Source organism: Sceloporus occidentalis, unplaced genomic scaffold, assembly GCF_023333645.1.
Source record: "Sceloporus occidentalis isolate IW3139 unplaced genomic scaffold, rSceOcc1.0.p SCAF_258, whole genome shotgun sequence".
NCBI lineage: Eukaryota > Metazoa > Chordata > Lepidosauria > Squamata > Phrynosomatidae > Sceloporus > Sceloporus occidentalis.
Window position 1 is genome coordinate 31219 of NW_028317238.1, and position 21848 is coordinate 53066.

Here is a 21848-nt window from a genome sequence, read left to right on the forward strand (position 1 = left end):
AGCGAGGATCAATGGAAGGCGATAGATCTACGAGCAGAAATACGACGGATTCAAAGTAGTTGAATTGAGTCTAACGGGAACCGCGGCACGGCTTGGGTGGGGGGTTGGTTGTCTGCGCCTTTCCGAAACGCTCGTTATCACCTGCTTAGTAACACGCTTAGCCATCACCTCATTATAGCTCACAGCCAGACAAACCGGTGCTCGGGGCTCTAAAACCCCGGGGCGAGGAAAGCCGTCCGCGCACATTAAACCGGTACGTTTCTGAAAGGTAACCAACTGCTACGGAGCTAGAATTCCCATGGTCAGCTGGCATAACAAGGTCTTTTTCTGCATCTGTGGCCTGGCAGCTCCTGTGACGGCAGCGCTGTTAATGTAATTAAGGGCTACAAGATGGAAATGATCAGGAAAGACTAAAGGATCTCAATATGTCCGTCTCGGAGGAGAGGGGATACAATAGAAACATTTAAATGTATAAAGCCTTTAACAAAGTAATGCAGGGAAGATATAATTTATATATATATTTGTAGATAAGTTAAATGCCAAAAGCATCATTTTGGAAGCCATGGCTACCTGCCTCTTGGGATCTCTCCAGCCCCATATACAATTAAAATAAGCAGGTAATTAGTGGCTGGCAGCAGCCGGCAGCTCACGGGGACAGATAACGTTAACCGGCAATCGTAGCTTTGGAGTAATTTCATGCCAGCCAAGGCGCCTTCAATGGGTTGACGGATTCCGCTTTTACCTTTTCCCCAGCGCTAATGTAACATACGCGAGCCCGTATACATTCAGAGACTCAAAAAAACCTAAAAAGTAAAAAGTAGAGGAGAATTGTCAGTGAAAAACTATCTACAGCCTGAGCTTTTATTAATCTGAGCAATTGGAGAGATTCATCTCATGGATGTTGAGACTGGAAGCAGCTTGTGGCAGGGCCAGCATTGCCCGAGCCACTTCCAATCCTAGAGTTCTTTCCAATTCATTTATTTGTTAAACCCAGCTGCTGTTACTATACACATTATCGGGGTTTTTGGGGCCGTGGAACCCTGCGATACCCTCATACCCAGCAAACATTCCGAGCTTCTAGAAAAAGAGGGGCAAAGGGAAGGCATGTAAGTCAAGAAGACCCTCTATTTTTCAAATGTAACTCAAAGGCATAAATACCTATAGAATAAGAAATCTCTGTCCTACTTGCCAATTCAGGTTCCAGCATGCGCGGCACAGTCATTATATGCCGGGGATTCTGAACTATTCCAGCGCTTCTGGTTTTATTTTTTTTATTTTTTTAAGGAGGAATTTTCTCTGACGGTTAAGAATGCGGTCAAACGAGCAAAACAATCCCCGTCTCACCTCCGAGACCGCAGGTTTCTGATACAACACATCAGCCCAGGAGCTCCTAAAGATGGTATTTTTTTTTTTTAATCAAAAAAGCGGACAAAAGCAAAATTATTTTTATTATTATAATATAAATGCTAATAATAATAATACTACTTCATTATATGCCAGGTCCTCACATCTCACGGAAAAGCAACACACACACGCAACTTGACAATATATATATTATTCACAGACACACAGAACCATACTCTGTCTTATTTTTATGAATTAATTTTTATTTTATTTTTACATAATATTCTCTCCCGAGGAAACGAGATTGCTGGATATCCATGATGCAGGACGTCCGTGAGCAGAAAACTTTATCTAGGCTTTGAGTTAACTGGAAGCACATCAGCGTCCGCTACATCACCCCGGAATCTGGATTTTATATGAACCAAACACAGCCTGCGAGTCTGTAATAAAATTAGACGCTTACACATCGGAGATCTGCCGTCCCGGTGATCAGAAGGTCACATTCAAGACGTGCTTAGGAAGTCAGTTCTGAGCGCCCCAGGTGCATTTCGAGGAAAACTGACGGATATTTTCAATTTTTTTAAAAAAACCCAGCAGAGGCAGAATCCATATTTAGTTCTGAAGATTGTGATTGGCGCTCAGTGCAGATATGCAGACTTAAGGCGGTAGAAGCCAATAAGAACTTAGCACTGGACAGTTTGTGGGCTCTATTCACTAAGTTTGCAGGAGGGTTGACTCTTTCATCTCTTGACTATCACCTGCGAGCTGGCCCCGTATAATGTATAGGTAACGAGGGAACTGTCTAGAAGCCGGTTTATAATAACCCCCTTTATAAGGAATAGCGATAACCGGTCAGAAGGCATTACATGCAAACAATATACTCTTCCAACAGCGTGCCGTTTAACGACACGGGTCCTGCGGCACACGAAGCCCCCGCGTGACCTCCCCCTTTCACAAACTGGTAATTCCCGGCAGATACATTCACAGCCTCTTTAAAAACAGCAACATTGCAGATAAAAGACAGAACTAAAATAGCTACAGTGGTAACTTTACGCGACACTTGGGGCCGGTCGGAGCGGTAAATCCTCACTCTGACACATCAATGACATCACTGCGCTAAAAAATCAATTAAGACAAGCCAAGGACCGACTAATTGCGCATTTGGCAGTCATTCTGTCCGTCAGGGAAACACGCATTGGAACAGACACCGGGGTAGATAAGAGCCCCCCGGACATTCGTGGACTGCAAACCTCATCACTCGGACAAGCGATTCATGAGGGTCACGGGGGTTTGTAACCACGTCCCAAAACACATACACTGCTAATCAGAAAAGGGGAGACGGTGGGAAATATATCTCTGTTTAGACTGCAAGCTTTTTGGGCAGGCGTAAGCCCAGCCATTACTTCATGTGACCCACATACCCATCATAGGTTTAACCGTTACAACGCCGTGCCCCACTTGCGTGAGACCGGCCCAGAATTTCGAGGTGTCCGGTTTTAAACGGCCGAGCTGGCAGCGCTGGTGACAGCTGCTGCTGACTTTGGGAAAGGGTGTCCCGAGTCTGAGCGTGCCAAGATCACCCAGCGGAGAGCCCGTCTGACAACAACGGGGCCCGGACTGGGGGGCCGAAGAGTCTAAGGAGGGAGAGACGCTCATAGATATTTATCCGTGATTTACAGGAATGGCGGAATCCCACAGGTTAATAACATAGATACATATAAACAGAACATTCCAAGCAACTGTAAATAATTATACATGAAATTAGTGTATATATAGATACATGTAACCCATGCATGTAACCCACACAAGCCCCTATTAAAGCATGTCAGAGACATGTAGAAGTTTATGTTATATGTATAACTGCGGGAATCTCTTTATTGTTGCCGTATCCCCTCTCAGAAGGCCCTGTTTACAAGCAGGGGGTTCCCATAAGCTAAGCCCCTGCATGCACACATATATATATATATATATATAAAATGTCAGTATTCAGGCCTGGCCAGTCTGACCCACTGAGACATCCTGCAGCTCCTGCTTGCCAAGTTAGGCGCAGGCCGGCCCCAGTGATGAGGCAGCAGGTGACAGGCGGCGCAGGCAGTGTCTGCGGGCTGTAGTCCTACCTTCCTCGTCCAGCTCCAGCTTCTCCAGCATCCCTTCCGCGTTGCCTTGAGCCTGTGTGGGGAGAGGGCACAGAGAGAGCAGTGAGCATGGAGGGGACCGGGAACGGGGCGCCACCACTCACCGGGCTGCTTCTCCCTGCACACACAGCACCGGCTCTGGCCAGCCGAAGGGGGCGGGGCTCAGAACTCCCACGCCGCAGCGCATTGGACAACCTGGGTGAGAGGGCTTCCCTGATTGGCAGGTGAGGCGGAAGCCCTGGCCAACAGTAGACAGCGGGGTGAGCAGTACCCGCCCCCTTCTTAAGGCGCGCAGACACTGCTGGCGGTGCCGGCTGTCACTGTTCGGACGGGGGATGTCTGAGGGGCCCGGGGTCCACACCGTCTGAGGCTGACAGGCAATACGAATCGCAATGAGGGACATTAACCCCTTCTCTGCTACGGGTGCGGTGTATACAGTGCTTATGGTAAATTCAAACCGTTACCCTGATAGACCCCTCGGACACAAATAGGACTTAATGCCCCACAGCACGTGAGGTAATTATTATCCACAATATAATAACAATAAAGTGCCCTAAGGGTATGAGCTACAATATAAACACAGAACGGCATAGAAATGTATCTAACCCACCTGCTTTCTGGGGGTGGGTATTACTATTATTAGGAGCATCCATAATTAAAGGGGCACTTTGGGCATACCTGCGGCAACAACTTTATATCAGGTCATTGCTAATTTAAGAATGTATTCAGCAGATGGAGAGATATCATTACATTATCACCTGCATTTTAACCCATGTATTTCCTTTTTAGGCCAGGAACTCTGTATGACAGAGCCATAAGGCCAGATGGCAGATCACAGGTAGCGTCCACAGCCCCTGTAGTATTTGTTAATCACCCCATGTTTAAATTGTACTGCGCCATGGACTGTTTTGGCCCCTAATAAAGCATAATCAGAACAAAATGCCCTTAAAATTGACCACTTCCTTTTTTTTTTAAATATAAAAATAATATAAATGGTAAATAACCACGCATACATTTTTCCTTATAAATGACTGGGGTCTCTTATAATACGCGCACAGATTTCTTGGCGTGACCCCCTTATGCTCTTAGGTCCTTTAGTGAACCAACCTAGAGTTTGTTGGCCCAGCCGCAGTGGGCTTTTCAGTTGAAATTTTCATCGTCTATTGTAACCGGTGCCTAACACTATCAATAGAAACACTATAGACGGCCACGTTTGCCTTGGTGAGTTGCGATTGTCCTTTAAATTCTAGATTGTAAGCTCTTTTGAGCCGGGCCCTTCTTACCTGATGTTTCTGTAAGTCAAATTGTTATGTTATATGCTATTTGCTATGTCCTGTCTACCTATTGTACAGCTTCAGAATATGATGGTGCTATCTAAAACAACAAATAATACGTTCTGGCAGGTAGTTCCTTTTTTAACCCAATGGGTTAACTTTATCGGAAAATGTTTTAATAACCCAAACTAGCTGTCAGTTTAATTCATTACAATTAGGTATGAAGGTGCACAGAAATGTACATAATTGTGGTTGGTTTGAGAATATTTTCACCACGGGCTGTTTTTTTTTTAAGGAGTTTAGTAGGTTTCCTTTGCTATCTCAGTTCTTCAGAAATGCACAACTTCTTAGAACTTACAGAGCTCGCCTTTCACTCACACTTATACGTTTTTACACCAGTTTGGCTTCTACTAGACTTGAGGATTAGTGAATAAAGCCATTTACTGGTACCTCGGCGCTGGGTTTGTATAGAATGCAGATCATTCTCATATCACTAGACGAGGGTCCTGCGTCAAACTACCTGGAAAGATTCCTCTGTCTGGAGTTCTGTCTCCCTCTAGTGGATGTTTTCAGGTATTTGTTTCAGTTTACAGAACTGGAGGTCAATGTAATAATAGCACTATGGAATATGCTGGCGCTCTATAAATAAAATATACCAACTAAATAATCTTCTTTAGGAACCACCTAAATTACATATATAACCACAGGTACCATTTATGCAAATGTGGTTTGCTTCACCTGTAAGTATTGCTTCGGGTGATAAAACCAAGCGATGCCATTTCAACCCAGCATAACCTTTTCACATTTTAGGTTATTACTTTGATATATAATCACCTTTACCTAATCTTTATAGGGCTTTCTATAAGTTACCTTATTCTATTTTGTAGCAGGAATCTTTAGCATACTTTAGTGTAGGAATAAAAAGAACATAGTTTAGATTTCAATGTAAAAATTATACCGACGTGAGAAGAAAACTCACACCGGTGGTACAGTAACAAGAAATACGGTCAAATAGCAGCCCCCAGGACACAAGTCTTAAATTACTTACTGTTTTTGAGGTAGTGCTGGGTGATGATGTCGCTAAAGAGGATTTTGTCACAGTCATCGACACGTGGGGCAATGAAAACCTCTGTCCTGTGTCCGGCGGGGAGGAGAACGAGCGTAATCGGGCTTCTAACCTTTCTGGCTCATGTTTGTAGGATTCCAGGGGAAAGCTGGGCTGCTTGGTCACTTGCGTGGGGGTGGACGGGGAAGAGGAGAGTCCTGAGGCTGTGGAGAGAATGACACATCGTGATGTTTCAGGTCCTACATGTCACGAAATGTGTAGACAAAAGACTCACATCATCACAGCCTTCTTAGAAGGTTAGCACCATGTAATGGAAGGCCAAAGTGAAGTTGTCTAATTATATGAATAAAACAAGCATATCCCTCGTGTGCGAGCTTTGAAATGGCGATCAATAACTATTTGTTTTTGTGGTACTTTATTGTCCAACGATGACGTCGAAGCCGTGCTTGTATCCTGCAGACTGCCTCTATTGCAATTTTTACATGAAACATTCAAGGTTGCATTTTTAGCACGACAACTCACATTTCTAGTTTTAGCCCTTTGACTATTTATTTTAAAGCTCAAGGAGATAATTAGATGATTAGTTTACTTCTAGTTTGCAAATTCTGGGACAAGTCCTAAAACCACTCACCCCAGTAACAACAACAAATGCAGATTACGCTAGAAAGAATAACATTAAAAGAATGGATTTTTTTTTTCCTACACTGTTAATTTACTCCTGGTTAATGAGGTTAAGCAGTTTAGTTTCGCTATGTAATAGATGCTTAGATGAGGACAAATAACTTCATATCTTGGCAATAGTCGGAGGTAGAAGTTGGCATTGGGGACAATGTACTGTCAGCGAGAAATAAAGAGAGGGACTTCCGATGACATGAAGGTAAGCAGGCAGTCAGAAAAAGCAAGCAGGGCGCTGGTGTGTCGGAAAAAGCAAGCAGGGCGCTGGTGTGTACGGCGAGACGCATTAGTAGCAGGACGAGGGAGATGGTTCTGTCACTTTAGAAATCTCTGGTGAGACCTCATCTAGAATGTTGGGGGCAGTTCTGAAGACCCCCATCTCCAGAAGGATATTGAGACGTTATGGAGAGCGTAGAGGACGGCGACTAAGATGCTGAACAGTTTAAAGGATAAAAATATCAGTAAAGACTAAGATGTATATAGCTTGGAGGAAAGGAGCCATAATCAGACACTAGAGGATCAGAGGCTTAGATGTAATGTAATGAAGTTTTAATTTACTATGAGAGGGGTAGATAAGTGGAACAGCTCCCCAGCAGAAGTGGTAATTGTTTACCCAGTACCCCATCTCTATCTTACTACCCATGTTTTTGGCAATTCAGATCTTGAAATCTGGAGACTGAAATGTAATGCTCTCATGCATCTGTCATTGCAAAGAGGCCATGGTGGGACATTAATGGTACTTCAATCTTTAACCCCTTCACCCCCCCCCCCCCTGAATAGCTCGTAAACTGTGCCTCTGTTTGTAAATCCTGGGCGCTCTCTTTAGGAGGCCGTCATATATCAAGTTTAAAGTTTTCTGATTTCACAAGCTGAACACGCTAATTAAATGTACCAGATATCCATGCGCAGGTCACGTGTTCCATCAAAACAAGTGATAATAATGCCTTTTCCTTCATTTTATTGGCTGTACTCTGTATGGAGATGATGGCTCTACTGTTATCGCAAGATTCCGGGCTCCGGCGATTTCCACAGACATTGCATGGATTAACATTTCACGTTTTACACGCAGCGGCCGGGATAGGCAGGCACAAGTCAGGGTTGTCCTTACCTAATTAATATCATACCTACCAAGTGTCCCGGTTTAGTTTTGCCACTACCTCTGTGGGGGACCTAAATCCTCGTGTCCCTCTTTTCTAGGAACTGCCTTACAAAGTTACATAAATAGCAATCACTACGTCAAACACGGAAAAATATTAGGCTTAAAAAGACATTTTAGACTGCAGTGACGCCTTGCTGATGACTGAAGGGATAACTTTCATACAAATTCTGAGATTTGTTCCATTAATACATCTAAAACTTAAATGTAAATTAGATTCAAGATGTCGCATACATTAAATATAAATGACGCAGCAAAAGTTTTTACCGTTTTTCACTGATAAGCAAAAAAAACCGCAATTGAGTACAGAAGCTTGCAATTAATTGACAACCCTCCGGAGTGTGAGTATATGTATGTGTGTGTATATATATAAATGTATGTGTATATATAGATATATATATATAATCTCACTGTGTAAGAAGGGCATTTATCCAGGGCTTTTAAAGAAACTCTTATCACATGCTGTCCATGTAAATGTAGCATAGCGCAGTTACAGTGTTGCACAGAAAGCACCTTTGTTTAATATTATACCCATCGCTGGGAATTTTCTAGGCTTCGCCCAACGAGTCTGAAACCAAAGAATGAAAATGTGTGATGTATCCATAAAGCACGGTCTTCCCAGAATGTAAAAACTAAGCTTAGAAACTGGTAAATTTCCCACAGTAAGAGCTGAAAAAAATGTCTTCCCGACTGGCGGAGCAGAACTAACGATGTCACAAAGAAAACATACAAGCTTAATAATACGCAGAATAAAGTAGCCCCTGGAATCAGAAACACCCGGACTGTAAACTGGTATTATCTGATTTCTGCATAAACAATTCACCTGTTTATCATAAATAAGCCCTTTGGGCCTTTTAATGAATGTTTCTCGCTCAGGTAAATGGTTAACTCTTTAAAAAAAATTCCTCCCAGCATAAGAAACGGGACTTCTGTTAGTTAAGGAAGAACTCATAATGAGCAGGGGGGTTTTTTTAACGTGTTTTGTTAAATAAGGCTGTGTTTAGTAACAAACATACTTTGTGTTCCTTCTAAATAATAAGCCAGGTCCTCTCCACTGTTTGTTTTTGTAAGTGAAAATTGTTATGTGATACACTACTTGCTATGTCCTGTGTACAGCGCTGTGGCCTGTGATGGTGCTATATAATATATATATATATATATATATATATATAAAATAATGATAGTAACCGTAGCTTGTAAGGGTCTGGATTTCGCCATGAGGGTTGTTTGACCAGCCTTTTACCTGCCCAAACCCTTTCGAGTCTATGGAGCATACCCCCATCTGTATGCATGGCTAGCCTGCTCCTTTAATGTGTATACGATGCGGGAGAAGGGGGTCCGCACTCCAGAGGCACTTCCAGAGCATTCTGAATCCAGTATGAGGGAATGCTGTATGTGCATTATGCAAACAATACAGAAATAGGACTGGATGCGGCAGCGTTACACCTGTAAGTGGTTGAAGCAATACTATCAATACGTTAATGTACTTTCCCTTGTTTTTCTGTTGTTTCTGCAGATGGCCTTTATAAATCACACTGTGTGAGCATCCAAAGGCGTCCTGGAACCCTTTGTCCAATTTACAAAACACCATTTATGGTACTGGATAACAGCAAGGTATCATTTTAATAGTAATAGATAGTTAAAATTATACACCACCGTTTCTTTAATAAGGAAATCATATTTTAAGATGTTACTGCTGCTTTAACAGAGTCTTACACCGGTGCCCCGAGATGGTTCACGGCTTTCCATACTACCGGCTGGATCCGGCTCCCGGGAGAAACCAAACTCTTACTCACGGAGCTGACATTTAGACCTTTAACAGAGCACGTCACGCTCAGCAGCTCTGCGTTCAATGCTATTTATTTTAATGTCTCCCGGACGCAGAAAATGCCATAAAAACATTCTCCTCCTCTAGGCTGTTTTATGTTAGCGGAGAGAGCGTAAATCGTTTGAGAAACGTACGGGCAGAGATGCTGCAGTGTGAACGCGCAGCACTCACTTCATTGGGACGGGATCAGTCGACGGTGATTTTGTCCCCAAATAATATCAGAGGGTCAAACGAGCCGTTCAATATGTCCGGCTTGGGGGAAACACGAGAGAGGATGTGATAGAAATATCTAAATACTTAAAGGGATTTAGCAAAGTACCAGAGGGAAGATTATTTCAAAGGAGGAGGAAAGTTAGCACCAGAGGCCATAATCTAAAACTAGAGGGTCAGAGGCTTAGAAGGAATGGGAGACAGGAAGAGAATGGTAGATAAATGGAACAGCCTCCCAGCAGAAGTGGCAGAGACTAATACAGTGAGGGAATTTAAAATTGCATGGGAGAGACATAAAGCTTTTCTGACTCTAAGACGAGACCAACAGCTGAATCTTCACAGTAGGACAAATGGGCAGACCAGACGGGCCGAATAATTTTTATCTGCTGTCAAATTGTTTCAATCCCAGTGTTCTTAAAAAGAAAATCCGTACCTTGTATTATGATCTTATTTAAAGATTCCAATTACAGAGAGACAGTAATAGCTATGAAAAATATTGTCTTACTGATCCCTGAAGACATTAGTCAACACTGCCCCTTTAAGGAAATGGTCTTGCAAAACGTATATTGTTTTGATATATTTGGGTTTTTTTGTCGCAATGCAAATAGTGTTTATTGTTTATTTCCCAACATCCTTTGCCTTCCTTTTAAAGTAAAGAGACCAAATGCTCCCCTAAGTGGGTACCCATAACCGCATCACTCACAGCAATACAAACAAGCCCCCCCCAGCCATGAACCCCCCCCCCCCAAAAAAAATAATAAAGTGTTCCTCTTCGGCCATTAGATAAATTGGGAGATCAAAGGGTTAATGTAAAAAATTCCCATGGTTTTAATAATCCCAGGTATGTGTCCAAACACGGCTATTCATCTTAACGCAGCGCTCTGTGCTTAGAATGAAGACTAATTTGAAGCAGCGTTTCCCCAGATGAGGCAAATGTGTTTACAGGCGGGAATTAATTCTCCCCGGAGTTATGACGTATGATGTCTTGCTGAACCTCTTGATTTATAGGCTGCTCAGTCGTGGCCTTTTAAATATGTACAGATCTCAATGTATGTCGCCAAATAGAGGCATTTCTTTGTGTAAAAGCTTCTCCTGGCCTAGTCCTGGAGCATAGGAATCCACCCACCAACATGATTTTATTATATCTTATTCATAACACGCAGATTGAGTGGCTCGGTTGGCTCTGCTGATATAAGATCCTTTTTGAAATGCTTATCTTTTTTTTTGTACACAACCCCTAAATACATATGTTGGTTTAAGAACAATTTATACATAACATATACAATATATGAACAAGTATTGGGACAACTGACCATTATACCAACAGGGGCTTTGATGACATCACATTCTAAATACACAGACATTAATATGAAGTTGGTCCCCCCTTTGCAGATATAACGGCTTCCACTATTCTGGGAAGGATTTCCACAAGATTTTGGGGAGTTTCTGTGGGAATTGTTGCCTGTTCATCCAGTAGAGCGTTTGTGAGGTCAGACACTGATGTTGGATGAGACGCCCGGCTCGCAATCTCTGTTCCAGTTCATCCCAAAGGTGTTGGATGGGGTTGAGGTCAGGGCTCTGTGCGGCCCGTGAAGTTCTTCAACATCAAAATCATCCGACCATGTCTTTATGGAGCTTGCTTGTGTCCACTGCACTTCAGTAGTTGGCTGGACATCCACGGGAAATTAACCATGTATGACTAAATGTCCCTTATTTTTTTTCCATAATTCCATGGGTAATAAAAATAACTTCCCGGGGGTTTTCATAACCAAAATATCAGTTTTTTAAAGCACAGTTCCCCTTTTCCATATTTGAAGAACCCGGAGGAATTATACATCACTTTGTTCAAAAGTAGGGCCTTCTTTTTAAAAAATCATAGAAATCCATAAAACATAAAAGGTAAAAAAAAAATACTTAGCACCACAGCTGAATAATAACCCAATTTATGTTTGGTAACATCTGATTATAGTCATACCCAACATGCCCAGAGAACCACATCCATGCCTTTCATATTACACTTTTTTTTTTTTTTTTTAACAGCATTGCCTTGAGGGGTTTGGGGGGTAGTGATCTGGCATTCCGTGAATGATAGTGTACCTGCACTTGCGGCAAGCGCTGTTACACATGATCAGTCGGCGATGCTGGCTTCTGCCCACAGACAGATCTCCCTGCTGCTGCAACAAAGTCAGGACGTACCTGTACGTCCTAATGGGCTTCTTGGTAAGTCCTAAGAGGACTGAACGACCCAGGGAGCTGTAAAATCGCTACTGTCACAGCACAACCCTTCTTTGCAGCTCCCACACAGCCACTCCCCTGGCCACGCCCAAATCCACCCCATACCTCTAGCCACACCTCTTTCCCAAATTGCGACAGCTGAAATGTTGGGAGGTATAAAACTGGGTTCCTAAGCGAGGTAAGCCCTACTAAATAGAGACACTTGTCAGGTATGGATTTAGATACCAATAAGTGGTAACCAATCGTCACTACTATGATCATAAATACAGAAAAAAATGTATATGGCAGGTAAACTATTCTCAGGGACCATAAAAGAGGTTAAACAGCTTACGCGTTTACTACATCCTCTTCCCAAGGATTCCAAAGATTTTATCTTGATAAATAATGACACAAGTTTGATGTTAGATAGTTGAGGATTGTCTAGGATTTAGGAAACTTTTTAGAAGTATTGCCATAGACTCAGTTTTAATCAAAACATTTCTCCTGCGTGTAGACCAGAAGCTTTTTCCTGTCTCAGACCGACTATCCAAATGGTTCCGTAATATTCCCAACCACCCCTGTATCGCAGCAGTAAGATCTCCGGTGACTAGGCCAATAACAGCCGCAAGGGATTCATACGCTCATATACCTTAACTGTCGGTAACAGATGCCGGAATCGGGATCCAGTAGCGGGGGAAGTTGGGTGCCCGACCGGAGCATCAGAAGCCACAGTTGCCAACTTTTTAAAGGGACTCATCTATTTTAAAGGGTGTGTATAGGGGGAGAGGCTAGAACTTTTGCGACTTAGTGATAGCTATAAAAGGGACACATAGCCCCCCCATGCATTTGGACCGGGGAAGGGGGGGATGATAATGTAAAGGCCACACTCAGCATATGCATGCGATAGCTAGAGCTTCCCTTTATTGTAACTGAGAAAGAATGTATTTTATTTATGCAATTTAACTTATAAATATTAGTGTAACTCTCAAGGCTGTAGAACCCAGTGATACCCTCAAACATCCTGAGTTCTATAAAACAGGGTCATCAGGGGAGGAAAAAGGGACACAAGGATTTGGGTCCCACGGAGGCATTGGCCCTGCTAATTAGAGACACTTGGGATTATGCAGTAGCTTCTTACTTTATTGATCGTGTTTCATATTATCAATACTAATTGCGAGTCTCCCAGCAGCCTGGCTGCCCCGCGGCCCCTCTCCGCGTGTGGCTTGCAGAGTGGGAGGGAAATATAACAGCTTTGTCGCTTTGAACCTACAGTATTTGGCCCCGTTCAGTTTGACTCCACATATGGTAAGTGCAAAGTGTACAAGATGACCGAGAGCGAGCAGCTTTAGTATCAATGTGTGACAAGCTTGGCCGTGTCGGAGCCAGGAAAATCTGAAGCTGGCCGGGGAAGCCTGCGATTTCATGTCATGTGTTACATGTGATGTGAGGAAAGCGTGACACGATGAATGGTGCTGCTCTTTAATAAAAGGTATCATTAAAACCCAAGCTCACGTTTCAACGTATCGGCGGGTGAATGGGATCCAAACCAGCTCAGAAAACCCCTTCCTGATACGTTACCCGGGTTGCTTTATCCGCCTTTTGTGCAGGACACGTATGTTTCACACGCTACTAACTCCTGCATGTAAAGTCCTACCCTGCTGTACGCGGGCTCTATACATTCACATACAACTCCATACCTCCCACGTGTCCCTGCGTAGATTAGCCAGTCCTTTTATGGGACCTTAATCCCCACACGCCTCTCTTCTCCCCTGAAGCTTTTCTAGAAGCTTCGAATGTTTGCTTTTTTTATGCGTTTTATTTTGTGAATTGACACAAAACATTGGTTTTTAGAATTATGTTCCATGCTTTGTCATCTTTCTTGCCATCTAAGATGTTGGGAGGTATCCTTATCTAAAAGGAAGGACTGGCTAGGGTTATACACAAAAGGTTTTATCCATTTAACCGTTAAGTGCTTATGTGCTGTAGAATTAAAAAGGTTACTTAGACTTCAGGAAAGAGTCAGTCATGGACACTTTCTCCTGCAAGAAGAGACAAAGTAGCCATGCATAATTAATAGGAACAAGATGATCGCACAGATTTAACTATACATTATCTGGGGGCCAGCTCAGACCTCTGCAGGAAAGGACCTGGATTAGGTGAGCCCTTATTTATTGTTTTATATAGCGCCATCAAATTCCATAGCCCTGTACATTAACGGCCAGGGGGATGAATGGGCCCGTTCCATATACTTGCCCTAATGTGATTGCCCGGATTGATGTTAGTAGTCGGCACAGAGCATGTATTGAGAAAGTCCTCCGGAGCATTCACATTCCTGCAGGTACAATGAGATCTCTGTTAAATGAGGTGTGTCCGTTCTCCCAGCAACACAAACTCAATACTCCTATTAAAACTTTTAACGGTTTTCAGTCTGTCATCTCGTTATTATATGGAACCAGAACACGTTCGGGACATTTCCAGAGAAAGAATAATAAGTTAGTATGTGTGTATATTCACAACTTTGAAAGAAGATTTAGTAATGACCTCGGGCGGCGGGCTGGCCCCCAGGCCGGTCCAAAATTGTTCAGAAAGAGTCGGAATTTTGGACAGGCCCTATGGTTCGGGATGGAACGCAACGGGGTCACGCGGGGTTACATGACCCCGTGGTAAAAGCAGGTCTGCTCACCGCCAGAATTTAAATAAAGAGTGTATGTGTAAGTATGAATGTGTATGTGTGTTAGAGAGAGTATGTGTTAAAGGAGACCCCTTCCTGTGAACTTCTGCTGCAGGAAGAGCTTGACTGGCCCTGTATAATGTATAGTTAAACCTGTAAGATTTCTTCAGTAGCCTCACACATTGAATTATACATTATACAGACCTTCTTACTGGAGAACCCTGCCAGTATTGGCCATTCATAATGAATAGTGATACAAGGATGTTGAAACCACAACCCTCCTGGCTGCTTTCCCTTTAGTGAATAAACCCCTAACTTTGCTATGCATTGTCAGGCGCATTCATAAACCAGGAGCTTGAGCTAAACATTTCATCTGACCCCGTATAATGCATAGTTAATCCAGGGAGATATCTTGAACGTATTTAAGTATACATTATAAAAGTCTACCAGCTAATAAAACACTAAGTGAATAAACCGATAACATTCATTTATTTATTTTAAATAGATGGCTAAATGGATTAGAATTGTTTAACCCCTTCAGGACCGGGATTTTGATACTAAGGTGTCGCTAAAGGACCGGAGCCGTTTTTGTGTTTTTGCCATGTCTTTCTTCAACTGTAATTTCTCTCTTATCAATTGGTGCACCCACACAAATCATATACTGTTTTTTTCAGCACAAGTAGGGCTTTCATTTGAAACCATAGTAAGCTGGGTAGTACATTGTTTTGTTTGAAAAAAACTGGAAAAAGTGGAGAAAAAATGAAAAAACGCATTTTTTTTACAGTTTTGTATACATACAAATTGTACACACATTAAACCAATGGGAAAAAATTATCCCAAATATATTCATTAAGTTGTCCTGATTTGGAAACCACCCAACATGGCCAGGATTTTTATCTATTTTGACCAGTATAGGGCAAATATTGCAAGGCATGCATCACGTTTTTGAAATGTAATTTTTTTCAAATTTGGCATGGTAGTCTAATAACTGCAATAGTTGTCACAGATACTGATTACCCCCCCCCCCAAATTATATGTTTATGAACAGTAGATAAGTCAAGGTGTACAACTAGGGTCATTTTGACACTTTTCAAACAGGGATTTTATCGCCAATTGCGGCCAAATTTTGAGGTATTTTTATATTTTTTGGGGTTTTTTTGCATATGTTGCAATGTTGCTTTAGATTTTATATTATATTTTGTATAGAATATGTGCAACTGCAGAACAAAACACCAAATTGTGTTCACCAACATCCCCCGGTTCCAACAAGGCCTCACATGCATGGTTCATGCATTTTTTGAGGAAGCTATGAGGGCAAAACTGGAACATGCGCATTTTCGTTTTCACATTTGGAATTTTCAGAAATTGGTTTCCTGGGCCCATATCCCATTTGGGACATTTTGGAAGCCCCCTGCTGTAAATTACCCCATAAAAGTATATATTTATGAACAGTAGACAAGTCAAGGTGTTTAACTAGGGTAGTTTTGACAGTTTTCAGCTAGCCTTTTCTTCACTGATGTCTGCCAAAGTTCACGGAAAATTTATTTTATTGCGTTTTTAACAAATACATTTCAATGTTAAAATTTATTTCTTGCACAGCATATGTGCAACAGTGGAAGAAAACACCACATTTTGTTCACCAACACCCCCCGGTTCCAACAAGGCCTCACATGCATGGTTCATGTATTTTTTGAGGAAGCTATGAGGGCAAAACTGGAACATGCGCATTTAAATTTTTTTAAATATTTTTTTTCATCAGATTACTTGTGACAGGTTTAGGCCGCTGACATCAATCAGGGAGACCGATCAATAATCAGCGACTTAAAATGTCACCGACAAGTGATAAGGTAATAATTATGATTTTTTCATTTTATTAATAATTTGTGTTTTTTCATAATTACCCTAGATGACCCCTCTCTCTTTGTAGAGCAGGGTCATCCGTGGGCTGCCATAATGATCCGATCACTCCTATTGGCCAGGGGCGATCTGATCAGCCCAGCATTTGACCTGGAAGCACCCTGGACTTTCAGGTCAGTGCTGTTATTTTTTTTTTTATTATTATTTTATTTATTTATTTATTTTAATTATTATTTTTTTTACATTATTTTTTTAACTCTTTCAATGCTGATGCTCCATTGAAGCACAGCATTGATTGATATTTAGTCCCCACAAGCTTGTGGGGACTAATATTAACCCCTGCAATGCTGCGATGGGGGTCATACACAATCGCAGCATTGAAGAGGTTAATTGAGGAAGAGGGGGGTAGGGGTTAACTGAGGAAGGGTGGGGGTGGGGGGGTCTGGTCTCCACACATGTGGAGACCAAAGAACCCTGTCTCCCTGTCCCTGAAGCTGCCTCTGGCAGCTGGGACACAATCTCCCATAGACTGGAGATTGTAGGGGAGGAGTCTCTCTGATCAGTCCTACAGGACTGATCAGAGGACTTCTGGGGGCTCGTTTTTGCTGTTGCTGGTCTGCCTGGGCTTCCAGGCAGACCACCAGCAGCAGAACCCCCTAAAAAACGGGAATTAACCCCTTCAATGCCGGCATTGAAGGGGTTAACGCTGCACTGACGCTCTCATGGAGCGATCAGGCAGCAGGGGGGTGTTGGATCAGGTCCCCGCACTTGTGTGGGGACCCATTCAATACCCCCCCCCCTTCCCTGAAGCTGCCTGTGGCAGCTGAAACAGCGATTGCAGATTTTTCTGCAATCGCTGTTTCTGCCTACAAAATCACACCGTGGGAGTGATCGTGGGCTTGGGGGCGGGCTTACACAGGCTGTGCCGTCTGCCCAGGAGTCCTGGGCAGACAGCAGCAGCAGCGCCCCCACAATCACCGCCGGGGGCGTTTTTTGGAGGAGACGTACCTGGTACGTCCCGGTCTACCGGTGACTGTTAACCAGGAAGTACCAGGTACGTCCCGGTACTGAAGGGGTTAAACACAAAGACCCCACAACGGTCATTTTAAAGATCAATTTAACCCCTGAGTTGCCATCTTGTGCAATCTTGGGGTCCTAAAAGGGTTAAACTGGGATTCCTACAGCCTTTTCAGTAAAACAGAAAACGTTTGAATAATCAAAGCCTTTATTCTAGAGAAAAGTAACGTTACTCGGTTCCTTTGGCCTGGCCGAAATATATAGCGTATAGTTAGAAATGCCCGGCCTAATTTACAGTCTGCGGGAAGACGTCTAATCTTTAATTTGCTAACAAGGCACATTTGTGTGCGTTTTAGGTTTGGATTATATATGCACTTAAATTTACTGATGTATGAGTCAGAAACAGACATCACAAAAATCAAAGGTTATACGATTTACTAAAAACCAGAGGCATTTACCCCAAAAATAATTAAAGAAAATGCTCAAGAGCCATCATTTACAGGATCCTTGGATTTCTACCCAGGTTTGACATCAGCTATCTTCCATCGTGACCTGACTTGCATGAATGTTCTGTTCCATTTAATTCTGAATGTGGGGGGCGAGTAGATAATAATGCTCTTTATGAAATGCATATTAGAGCATCAGGTTATGTCATCAACTGGCTAAAATATTTAGAAGACTGTACTTTATTTACACATTTTATAAAGTAATTTAGGGCTGGGAGGGAGAGAACAATTTGGGTCCAATAAATGGCGGTGTTTCCTAGAGAGACATTCTGATAAAGCATATTGATAACAGGGAGATGAAATGTTTAACTCCACTGAAATGAAACTGCAGCTCTCCTGCAAACCCTCCTTCCAACTTCCTCTTTAGCATACCTAGGAACTTCCTGGGGTGTAGCCTACATGAAGCTCTCCTTCTGGTGGTGTGGCTTCATGTTTTGGAACGGGTGAGGGTTACACGTTACACATCACAGAAGATTTGGTTGTTTTGGTGGGAGAGGTGTTGATGCCTTATGGCTCCTATCACTATTGACCAGAGATACTTTAAACATTAAGTTTGGGTAAACTTTGAACCCATTAATGGAAACAACCCGTCTTAGCCGTGCTGTCATCAATTGCGAATAAGTGAATTTACGAGACACATCTTAATGGAAGAATCCACACTAACAAATCACGAGGCAGCCACTCAGCAGACAATAAAACAGATTTTATCGTATTACTGATGGTGAACGCATTAATAATTGAACAGAGCTAAAACATATCAAAGTATTTTTAAGAACTGCAAATACTGCTGAAAACTGCCATATATTTATATGATGATGTTTTGGGGGAAGGAATTTCCTTACGCACTTTGTACTTTCTTCTATGACACAAGTGGATGGTCGAGGAGATCCTATGTGGTCAGGAAGCGACCATGAGAATGCGTACAAGATAATTAATTTCCCTTAGTTACTAAACGTCAGACAAGTTAATACCTCCCAACTGGTCTTCACCCCTTTTTTTTTACCCTCTTTCCACATAAGGAAAAAGTAAAAAAAAATAAAAAATAATAATAATAATTCTAAGCAAATTTGGTGAAAGCCCTATTTTTTATTTTCTTTTTTCGGAAAAAGGGGTATATAATATATAACAGGGAAAAGGGGAATCTTAATGAAACCCTCATACAGTAAAAAACAACGGCAAAAATCGTATTTTCGATGTAAGACACTAAAGATCCTTGGCAAGGAAAGGGTTAAGCAAAATTGGATGTATTTACTTATCTCTTTGTATAAACACATTTTGGTCATATTTGAGGCCCTTGCATGGTTATCACCACCCTACGACCTTTTATTATGATTTGTGGGGTCAAATAAAGAAGAGACTCCACAGAGAGGGCTGTAAAGCTCGGGGGTGCGCAGAGTAAGTCATTTGGGGCCTAATAAAGAACCGTCTTATATAATGTAAGGCTTGTTGCCCAGCTGGTTCTAGGCACCCTCCAAAAAGCCTGCAGTACAGTGATATCCCCCCCCCTCCAATAAATAAAAAGGATTCTCGTAATGAGTCTTGAAAACAAGCAGCGTCTGCCAGCCCTAATTGCCTATTTTGTATTTCTCCCTATTGATTTCCGTTACGCCTCAAAATGTTTTAGTGCTAGAAAAGTCACCGCAAAGTCATTATTTTTTAATCACCCTTTCTCGCTGTGCCAAAACTTCTCATAAATAGCAACGCAGTACTACACAGTATCACCGATCCGCTCATCGGAGCACAAAATCTAGTTTTCCGGTGGTAAATGGACACAATTAACAAACAAAACACAATTAGAGATTTAAAATCTAAGATTGTAAGAGCCTGATAAGGAGAAACGGAATAGATGCTGGGATTGTCCGGGGGAGAAACTGCCAGGTTCGTAGTCCATGCGTTCAGGTGAGCTTGACGTGGCCAGAGAGGGACACGGTACCCAGGGTGTGCCCGAGGAGCAGGGCTTCTCTGTGACTTCTTATCCGAGTTTGTGGTCAAACTTTCTGCTGTTTCTATACACATTATTGGGCTTTTAGGGCTCTAGAATCCTGAAATACCCTCATACCCAGCAAACATTCCCAGCTCCTAGAAAAGAGGGGCATCGGGGGTTTGGGTTTGAATGATGGACACTTAGTCAACACAAACATTTTGTTAGGTACACTTAATGCAACTTTTAAACATTAGCTCTCATTATTCCCAGCCAGAGTACGGCTGGCTGAGTGTTATAGAACCTGCCGCTCATCGGATGGGTCCTGTTTAATGACTGCCTTAGGCCAGCAGGAGGAGGGAGTTTAAATGTAATTATTCAACACTATAGTCTGTTCTGTTGATAATCAGGTTTCCAATTTCAGCTCTCGCTTGTATCCCCAGATAACGGATGTGTGGCCGGCCCGTAGAAAAAAAAACAAAAAACAACTTGATGAGATAATTAGGGACATCTACAGATGATTGCTTCTGCCGGTTTAATGCGTTATTAAATTGCAGTCACCTTTCAGTAGTAAAGTCAAAGTACATTTTCGGTACCAGAAGTGTCTGCAAATCAAGGCCTTAAGTGCACCAAGACTTTTAACAATGTCACCTGAGCTCAAGCAGACAATTTAGGTATGGAACATAAACGTCAAGGCAATAGAAACCACGCATCATAAGATACTGGAACTAATAAAGCACATAGAAACAAAGATTGGACACATACAGGCGTAATGACTGGCCAAAGAGACCGAGAGGCTGTTGCCATAGAAATTGAAGGTTTGTGTTTTATGCTTTTAGACCATCAAAGAAAATAAAACAGTTCCTCAAGAAAAGATCATTTGAAGAGTCATCCTCTAGTTTCCAAAAGTCCAAATTGTTATGCGACGCCCCTCCTTAGTGATAAATGATTTCTCCTAGTGGAACAGCACCTTTAAACCCTAAGTGTAGCTACTGAGCTGGTTGGCTATAAGGTAAAATGTCAGGAAGAGACAGAGAAGGCGAAGATCCCCGAGATACCCTCATACCCCTTGGGTTTTGGAGACAAACTCTGCAGCCACAGGACAGGAGCCCAATGGTGAGACGAGAATTCTTCTCGAGGTTCCATTTGAGCTCAACGGTCCTTTAGTGAAGACGCTAAATGATCAATAATAAAAACATTGGACCTTAGTTTTGGCTCAAAGAAGCAATATTAGAAGTAGGCATTTTGGAAAGAATGGACACCATTTAGAAAGGTCATCTGATCGTAACGTCCATTAAGCCACCCAGCACTGGTGGTCAGAAGATCCTACTCATGCGTTGGATGATAGCGCTGAGTTTCCTCTGTACTGGAAGCTTCGGATGAGTGTTATATGTAAGTAGCCAACTGCCCAGAGAACCCCACGTGATATCTGGTCTATAAATAAAACCACTAAGGTCTCGGCACAAACCCAGTCCAAATGAATCACATCTCACATGAACTGGAAGCCACCAGAAAATACTGCTTTCTTTCCGCTCCCACCAAAGTTAAATCAGCTGTTCACACGGGGACAGGGGGCATTTCCGAGGGCCACCTGCGGCGCGGCTAGAAATAAACTTGGAAGGGGTGACGGCAGCCTCCTGGCTGATGCTGCGATCAGGGATTCACTACGCTGTAGTAAGAGGTGTCAGAAAACAGATATCCGGTTCCTCCAACTTCTCAGAACTTTAAAGGGATAGTAAGAGCTCAAACCCATTGCTAGGGAACGTAGAGCTGGCCTATCGTGTCTCCAACGCTGGCCATTCAGGCTGCCGGGGTTCCAGACCATTCTATGACCACCAGGTTTAAGACAGGTAGATCATGGAGTCACATGTTGGGGCCCCAGAGAATGGTGGCAATTGGTGGCGCAGTAGCTGACCAATATTCAGTTCCGGTTCATTAGGGTTTACTTAAATGTTCTTAAACATTATATACACG

At 42.6% G+C, this 21848-nt stretch overlaps 1 protein-coding gene across 7 annotated transcripts in view; it reads right to left on the reverse strand.

Moving 5' to 3' along the window:
* The window catches only part of LOC149275903 (5'-AMP-activated protein kinase subunit gamma-2), an 89083-nt gene that overhangs the window by 17145 nt on the left and 50090 nt on the right, over positions 1-21848 (reverse strand). For 2 of the 7 annotated variants that reach the window (XM_089504160.1, XM_089504163.1), the window contains 2 exons: positions 5784-6022; positions 3462-3513 (listed from right to left, as the gene is read on the reverse strand). The exons of 2 other annotated variants lie outside the window; for them this stretch is intronic. In XM_089504160.1, coding sequence (XP_089360286.1) covers positions 3462-3513; positions 5784-6022 — 291 coding nt within the window. Of the gene's footprint in view, positions 1-3461; positions 3598-5783; positions 6023-21848 lie in introns of all 7 variants that reach the window. 3 more of the 7 variants (XM_089504159.1, XM_089504161.1, XM_089504166.1) reach the window with 3 other exon arrangements.